Source organism: Nematostella vectensis, chromosome 6 (assembly GCF_932526225.1).
Source record: "Nematostella vectensis chromosome 6, jaNemVect1.1, whole genome shotgun sequence".
Taxonomy (NCBI): Eukaryota; Metazoa; Cnidaria; class Anthozoa; order Actiniaria; family Edwardsiidae; genus Nematostella; species Nematostella vectensis.
In genome coordinates, this window is record NC_064039.1 from 10,512,791 (window position 1) to 10,521,663 (window position 8,873).

General features: G+C 43.3%; 1 protein-coding gene across 2 annotated transcripts; it reads right to left on the bottom strand.

The window, feature by feature from the left end:
* Positions 1-518: 518 nt before the first annotated feature.
* Positions 519-8,543, bottom strand: LOC5519831 (cell wall protein PRY3). Of its 2 annotated transcripts, XR_007311864.1 has the most exons (7): positions 7,786-8,543; positions 6,967-7,143; positions 5,851-6,165; positions 5,072-5,314; positions 1,592-2,383; positions 1,027-1,191; positions 519-955 (listed from the first exon to the last, which is right to left on the bottom strand). XR_007311864.1 is itself a non-coding variant. In XM_048728678.1 (6 exons), exons 1-6 carry the CDS (start codon positions 7,853-7,855, stop codon positions 1,124-1,126), a joined length of 1,665 nt encoding a protein of 554 aa, XP_048584635.1. In that variant the 5' UTR covers positions 7,856-8,543; the 3' UTR covers positions 519-1,123. The 2 variants fall into 2 exon arrangements, 1 of the variants encoding a protein (XP_048584635.1); XM_048728678.1 differs by having other exon boundaries at positions 519-1,191.
* Positions 8,544-8,873: the final 330 nt, after the last annotated feature.

Genomic DNA, 8,873 nt, shown 5'->3' on the forward strand with positions numbered 1-8,873 from the left:
ATATTCCTCCACAGCCAGAAATGTGATTGTACCGCAAAAGATTAGACATGACGTAGTAAAAATGATATTTTTTAAGGGAAGGGAGGGACAGTGGGAGAAGAGGGGTTTACAGTGCTTAATTTTAACATAATATTAGAAGACAAAGGTAGAAAACGGAATTGTGTATTTGATTTTGAGTATTTTGTGACAAGTATTGCAGACTGATTGACAAAAATATTTAATTAGAAAACACAAATAAATAATATAGACCTCCCTTATTTTTGGATTAGAGCCTTAGGTTTGCATGCCTGTCAATTAAAGATAATGCCATGACAGCGTATCCCTTAGTTTCTGTCTTTCAAGACGTCTGTACCACGCGTTGCTTGGGATAATGTCCACGGTAGTTTATTCGTTAGTTTACCTAGATGTTTGTACCACGCCTTGCTTGATATAGTCCACGATAGTTTATCCTTTAGTCTACCAAGATAGATGTACCACGTCTTGCTTGGAATAATTTCCACGATAGTTTATATTCGTTTAGTCTACCAAGATGTTTGTACCACGGCTTCCTTGAGATAGTCCACGATAGATTATCCGTTAGTCAACCAAGATGGCTGTTCCACGCCTTGCTTGAGATAGTCCAAGATAGTTTATCCGTTAGTCTACCGAGATGTTTGAACCACGCCTTACTTGAGATAGTCCACGATAGATTATCCGTTAGTCTACCGAGATGTTTGAACCACGCCTTACTTGAGATAGTCCACCATAGATTATCCGTTAGTCTACCAAGATGGCTGTACCACGCCTTGCTTGAGATTGTCCATGATAGTTTATCCGTTAGTCTACCAAGATGTTTGTATCACGCCTTGCTTGAGATAGTCCATGATAGTTTATCCGTTAGTCTACCAAGATGTTTGTACCACGCCTTGCTTGAGCTTGACGTGGTACGACTTGCACTGTTGTCTTGGGCCGGTTCCTGGAAAGCAGGTTAGCCTAACCCAATCAAATATCAATACGATATTTGATTGGAAAAAAAGGGGCATTCACCTTAAGTTAAGCGTTAACTTACTTTCCAGGAACCCGGCCCTGTTGGTCAAGTCACATAGCCTGTTGTCAAAATCCCTTGCCGTTGTTCTGATGCACACTAAAGGACGTAGATTGTGCGTTCCTTTGGAGCATTCTCGGGAGCTGGGGTACCACTAGTAGAGGGCTCTTAAAGATATAAATCAAATGGTTAAAGGGTCTCTGACACAACCGCCATTTTGTCATTCTAGCAAAATACCAAGAGCGAGAAGGCATCCATTTCCACCGGCTGATTTGAGAAAGCTAGTGCAATATTTTTCGAAATTGTAAAAATAGGTAAATATGTATCAAAGTTTGTTTTAGATGGTTATTTTGAAATAACAACTTTGAATGAAAGCATGGTCGATAATGAAAAATACTCACTGTCTACTTAAAACATATTTATCCCGGAAAGACTATCCCATTTCGACCAATTTGTGGTCGAAATCCTGATGCGTAGCTTTACTAAAGAACACATTCGCACTAATTCCCGAGAGCCTGTAATCGGGAAAATGCATACAAGTTCTGTGGTTCTGTTCCTTAAACCTACCTCGAAAGATCTCATCCCTGAAGACAATACCCGCGTGATCACCATTCCCATCCAGAAACACTTTTGCCTTCGATCCGTCCGGCCCTTTAATTGTACGGACCTGACCTTTTCCAGTGGCCCCAGTACCGATCCTCGTGGCGGTATCACCATCACCACTGGTCTCCTTAGTATTTGTTCCGTTACTATCCTCCTTCGATCCATGCGGCCCTTTAAACGTACGGACCCGAACTTTCCCAGTGGTCCCAGCACTGATCCTTGTGGCGGTATTACCATCACCACTGGTCTCCTTTTTAGTTGTTCCGTAACTGTCCTCCTTTGATCCGTCCGGTCCTTCAAACGTACGGGCCTGACCTTTCCCAATGGTCCCAGCACTGGCCCTCGTGGCAGCATCACCATTACCAATAGTTTCATCTTTATTTGGCTCGTCACTATCCTCTAACTTGTGAACCTCTCTCATGCGGCCAAATGTAGTTTCAAGCATGGCAAGTTTGTCGGAGCTCCCACTTACGTCTTCTTTCTTCCACCCCTCTAATTCCCTCAAAGCGGACTTTTTAAGTGCAATTACTTCATTTTTGTCAGTGTTTAAATAATACTCTTCACTCATTTTCTGATTTTTCTTCTTATGAGCTAGTTCATCGGCCAAAGCTTTAAGTTCTCTGCCAAGTAACTCGCTTGATAACCCGGACGTTGTGTCTGTGTGACGAGTGTTAACGCGGGCTTTAGTAGGAGGAAGCATCATCACTAGCGGACTGATTTTCTTATCCTCCGCGCGCGCGCTCGGAGATGGCAGTCCTATTGACAAGGAAATCGTGGAATTGGTACAGAGTTCTATAAAAACGTATCCGTTTTTGCATATACACCTATTTCAATTAAGGTTGCACCCGCGAATCGATGTATCGTAACCCGCAGTGGTTTATGGGTAACGTTCAAATGGCTGAATCCTGGGCCCGGTTCCTAGAGAGCAGGTAAGCGCTTATCCACGGATAAATATGGTTATCTGGTCTCTGAACGCCGTGTGAACGTAGGTACATAACCAGGAATGCTAAAACTTTCTAAGCCAGTGTTTGTTTTTATTTATGCTTAAGGTCTCGGTAAAGGTAAACGACGTGTCTGCGAAAAAAAAAAATTTCGCACCGCAATTTTCACTACATGTATAAACTATATATCAAATACAAGATAAAAGATTGAATTATCTCCTGCAAGTTTTATTTTTGCAATAGCTAATTCCGTGTTTAAGGTTTGAGGCCTCAAACTCAAAAGTACGGAGTTTACTCTAGAGCGTAATGAACCTTCGAGTTATTGCGCATGCACTTGCACGTAATTGCATCTCAATGACAGATAGATGATCTACCAACGTGTCAATGCTGGAACTCTCATTTCTGGCGAAATTTGGACACGAAAAGTGCTATAAAAGCGATCTTCAGTCGAAAATCGAAAATTCCTCACACACTTTATGACATGGCATAATTATCTATCAGATCCGATTTGAAGGTGATATCTTAAAACCCGTCGCGAGGTTACGCCCGGCAAGCTCGAGTACTCGCCTCAAAATAATACGCTAGAAAAGCCAAAGATTTGGCGTGAATTTACGGTCAACAAGTCACGGGAAACAGCAAAGGACCATTTTAGCCGTCTTAGAATGCGATTTATGGAAAAATTTTTTTGGAAAAAATAAAGTTTACGAACTATTGATACAGGTTTTGCAAAAATCACAAAAACAAACAGTGGTGTCAAATTTACCTTTATCAAGACCTTAAATCATTATTTATTTGATGCCCATGAAGCAATGCAGGTTACGACACAGATTTCCCGATTGCAACCTTGAAATAGGTGCATAAATCTAACTGCAGAATGTAGTAGATTTTTCTCCAAGCTCATGCATGGCCGGCGTCTGCCAAATTTACCATGTGCCCCTATCCATGACCCTCTCACTTGTTACAAGGACATCGTCTTGCCAAATCCACTCTGCTAATGTAACATTCCTTCTATCATATTATATCCCCTCTCTCCACCTGTTCCCATGACACGCTCTTTATGATATACTCTATCTTTCCATAGCAGATAAATTCATGTTCCCCTTATCAAGACCCATTAACTTGTCTTCGTGGCAAGCCGATGTGGCACATCACAACAAATCTTTCTACCATCTACCCTCGAGGCCTCCTTACTTACTCACCTGTTCTGGTGACAAGCACCATTAAGTCCACCCATTCTATCCCATGTAAGTACTTCCTAGTGTTCCCCACCGCCAACAACCCATGCCAGATCCACGCATCCGTTCTCGCGAAATGGCCTCTAAAGCACGCATTATTCACTCCTTTCTTGTTGAACACCATCCAACAGCCGCCAACCCCTCCCCTCCCAGCCGCATGCAAGTCACACTCAACTATTCCTGGGAGATGACCTTCAGGACGTCCATCATTAATCGAGCCCTTGAAGAACGCCATAGAATCTCAAGAACACACAAGGGCACCCGGGACATGACCAACAAATACCACCTTAACTACCCTAGCCACATACCACAAGCAAAACCTACACACCCACTCCCGTGACTTCATCATTATTCAGTCCACGCCTGCAACCTACACCTCAATCCTCCTTCCCCTGTATTAACCCCCCATGCAAGACACACCTATTTGTCCCTGTGACATGGCCTACAAGGCATGACCAACCACACCTAGCCTTATGTCACTGAACAACCCCATCCTTCCTAATGCAATACCTACTCACCCGTCCCTGTGTCATGGCCTTCAAGGTGTGACCAACAACACCTAGCCTTACGTCACTGAACAACCCCATCCTTCCTGATGCAATACCTACTCACCCGTCCCTGTGACATGACCTTCAAGGTGTGACCAACAACACCTAGCCTTACGTCACTGAACAACCCCATCCTTTCTGATGCAATACCTACTCACCCGTCCCTGTGACATGGCCTTCAAGGTGTGACCAGCAACACCTAGCCTTACGTCACTGAACAACCCCATCCTTCCTGATGCAATACCTACTCACCCGTCCCTGTGACATGGCCTTCAAGGTGTGACCAACAACACCTAGCCTTACGTCACTGAACAACCCCATCCTTCCTGATGCAATACCTACTCACCCGTCCCTGTGACATGGCCTTCAAGGTGTGACCAACAACACCTAGCCTTACGTCACTGAACAACCCCATCCTTCCTGATGCAATACCTACTCACCCGTCCCTGTGTCATGGCCTTCAAGGTGTGACCAACAACACCTAGCCTTACGTCACTGAACAACCCCATCCTTCCTGATGCAATACCTACTCACCCGTCCCTGTGACGTGGCCTTCAAGGTGTGACCAACAACACCTAGCCTTACGTCACTGAACAACCCCATCCTTCCTGATGCAATACCTACTCACCCGTCCCTGTGTCTGGCCTTCAAGGTGTGACCAACAACACCTAGCCTTACTCACTGAACAACCCCATCCTTCCTGATGCAATACCTACTCACCCGTCCCTGTGACATGACCTTCAGCAATCGCTCCATCCATGCTGTTACCACTGACAGGCGTTTGAAGAGCCGAGTCTGTAATTTTGCTTGCATAAACCATGTCTGCATATGGTCTTATCGCAGTTTTCGTAGTGTTTTGCGGAGGTAGGCCTAATCCCGTGGGGGTGGTCGAAGTGGCGGAATTGTTCTGCGTAGTGGTTTCCGGTGCGGAATTATTTAAGCTTGAAAGCGAAGGTATAGGTCCTGATAAGGAGTACAAGAAAACTCAAGCTATTTTTTGTGAAAAATGCTTTTTTTTCTAGAACCTGTGTTCTAACCTTCTTGTAAAGAAAATGCACTAAAATTATATACTTTGAAATGTATCATCCTAGTGATAATGTCGGGCGGTGAAACGGGCCGGTTTATCACGTGCAGTAGAAGCGGCTCTAATCCTGGTGCCCTTGTTAAGGGATCACCACACTGTTTTGAAAAGTTTTTGCACAGATCATAAACTCAGAAGCGTGGTCACCTTGACAGGGTGTTATCGAATCAGGATGCGAGAATCGTACTATCTGATTGCCATGACCTTCATCACTACCCAATCAGCATGGAAAAGAAATGCGCTACACAATATGACGAAACAGCCAAGCTTTGGAGAGGTATTAATCTAGACTGTTATTTTCGCATCTTCATAGCCTCCTTTTTTTAAAAAAACAACAACTAGTTTTAATGGTCACGATAGCGCGTGTCGCATTGTCATTACCGAACGCAATTTTGTGATTTTTTCTAAAGGCACCTACCTCCTTTTGGCGGGACATTGCTTATGAAGGCCTCTACCCCGCCCCGGTTTCCCCTCGGCTTGTATCTCGCCACAGTTATAAACCCATATCTCTTGCTGACGGCTGTACCCAGGCCTAGCTCAGCCGTCCCCGCCCATACGAGCTGGGTGAAATGTTTGACCACTCCATCGGGGTCTTTGGAAGAGCCGCTATCAAAGTCATAGTTCTTTCTCTCGTCATACCACCGTTTGACCATCTCTCGGCAGAGCACACAGTTGTTAACAATGCGACCCTGGCATTTTGGCACGGCGGGTTTAAAGAAGGCAAGGTTTTCACCTACGGTGGGAAAGCAAAAAAAAAGTAGAATAATTTTTATTTCTCAGCTGTACTAAAAACCATCACCGCTTAAAACGAATGAATGTTTGCTCTCATTTATTTTCCCATCAATGGCATCAGCTACGTTTAACTTGCCGCCAGTAAAATCTATCTTAATTTTAAAGAGCTCTTGCCAGGCATACATTTGTTGTTGTTTTTCATTTTTACAATTGGAAAAAAAATTTAAAGACAAATTATTTGGAGGATTCTCAAAATAACAACATAAAACATATTTTCATACGTTATTTAACAATTTCGGTTATTTACCAATATCGCAAGCTATCCCAAATTAGCCAATGGAAATGGATGCTTTTCTCGCACTTGATATTGCTAGGATGACGAAATGGTGGCTCAAGAGACCCTTTAATAAGTGCGAGGGAACGATGGGAATGAAAGGGAATCACGAAGGCGGGTGGGTGATAGAAGTGGCTTTTAACAGTGTTTAGCGTTTAAGCACCTCGAATAGTTCTATCATCGTAAACATCAGGACTTGTTCTACTGGTGTTAATCCGTTATTTCACCCGCATGTACAACCATCAAGAAGCAGTGTTTGCATATCAGGTCAACCTATGGCACGTGCATGGGGCGTGGTTTGCCAGGGGTAGGGGGTATAAATCGATCTGAATTTCCCTACTCACCTATATCATCATTTGTTTTGTCGTGCCGGAATAAGGTATTACAGGGATATTGGGCGTGTCTTTTTAAAGGGTGGGAAAGTGGTTGCATGAGTTCCCCCTCCCCCCCCCCCCCGCCCCCCATTACCTTCATCGTTACTTATAGCATCGTCGTGCCTCAACTCCTCCCTAGACGCGAGTTCATCCGCCCAGCGCTGCGCCTGCATTGCTAGACTGGGGGACCAGGTCAGCGGCGGCACCCCATGCTGGGCACGGTAAGAGTTGTGTGCCTCAAGGCAGTCATCGTCAAACGGGTCGAGGCGGACTGGTGAGAAATGGTTACTTGAGTAACTGAGCGTTGCTCGATGCAAAGGGGAAATGTGAGAACGAGAAAGGGGATCCGCAGGAACATGTTGAATGCCATTCGAGGTTATAAATGGAAGTTTTTCGACGCATGATGTGTTCTAATCCCCTGACCTCAACTCCATTTCTGAATGCATGTAAACCTAGGCTTTTAAACGACTTTACGCTGGTCGAATGATATATGGCGTATGGGAAAGTATTGACAATTATTATTGTACATACTAGCGAGGAAAAGTACAAACATGTCTGGAATTACGAAAATGTAAAGTTTACAATGACTACCGGGCCTAAAATTTAGCATTTTAATCTGTGTAGTTTGACATATTTTTTTCCAGCACGATCAACCTTGGGTTATTGTCAATGGATTGTTATTAGGAATTTAATGGTTTAGGGCATATAACGAGATTTTTTTAAATTCATTGAAATGTGCTCCCCTATTATTGATAGCAATATAAACTTATAAGCGGTAAAAGATGTATGGGGTGCAGTGGTCAACCTGTATCGAAATGGACGCAAGGACACTTCCTAACGTCACTGACAAACAAGATACCTGCTCACACAACACAAAACATGACTCTTCATTCGTTAATGAATATCAACCAACCTGACTTGGAGGCAAGCACGCCACAAGAAATGGAACAAACTAGAATGACAAGGCACACCCTTACTTCCATAGGTTATAGCAGAAGTATAACGCAAAGCTGAATTTAAAGCGGAGAGAACAGACACCGTATCATTGCTGTGACCAAGTTCTTGTAGCCGGGAAATGTGCTCTGAGCTATGACGGGGCGACAGGTAGTCTTTCTGTTCGTGGTTTATTTGGGATGCCCCATTGGCCCAATCGAATGCATGGGTAGATTTATTAGCACTGAAGACTAGATAGCTTCATTCGCTTTATTCTACGAATGAAAATAAAATAAAAAACTAAGGTAAAAGGATAAGAAAGAAATAGTAGAAGTCTTCTCCATAAATGCGACAGGTACCAGTAGATTAAGCTAATAGCGTTTGTTTAATTTGTAATTAAAATTACAATTTAACTCTATCGAAAATCGCCATAAAGAGTCATTTGTCTATATATTTAAATTCCCTTGTGTTACCGTAAGTCCAAGCTTCCAATCAAGAAATCTAAAAATGCATTCCCAGCACGTGGTGTGCTTTGGCAGTTGCCATGGCTACAAGCGTTAAAGAGTAGGAGATTGGGGTCGAGACATTTTTGATGTTCTGATCAATCAAAATCAAGAGCAGCGGGTAATGAATGGAGAAGAACAATAACACCCATTGGATGAGCGGGTGGCAAGCAACCTTTATTGGCGCTAAGAAGGGAGCGTCGGAAAAAAGACCATGCAAGAAAAATAAAAAGATACGATATGAAATATCCCAACGAGAAGAGTTGGAAATTATTATCTATATAGATGTTATAGACTTACATGGCATTAGGTAGCAATAAAAACAAGTAGTACTGAGATGGCAAAGTAAATAAAAGTAACAAAAAAAAGAACGTTTAGTTCTGTGTTTTCAAATTTCCCCGTTTGTGCCAGAAAGTAATTCCTCGAATGAAACCTAGTGCCGAAACTCCATCAGTCACGACAGCTTTTAATCCAGTGCGTTATGTCACCGTCTCCCTATTTGTTTCCTTGGCCCTGATGGAGCCCGTATAATACAAACTATCCGGTTGTTTGGCGATTGCCTCAG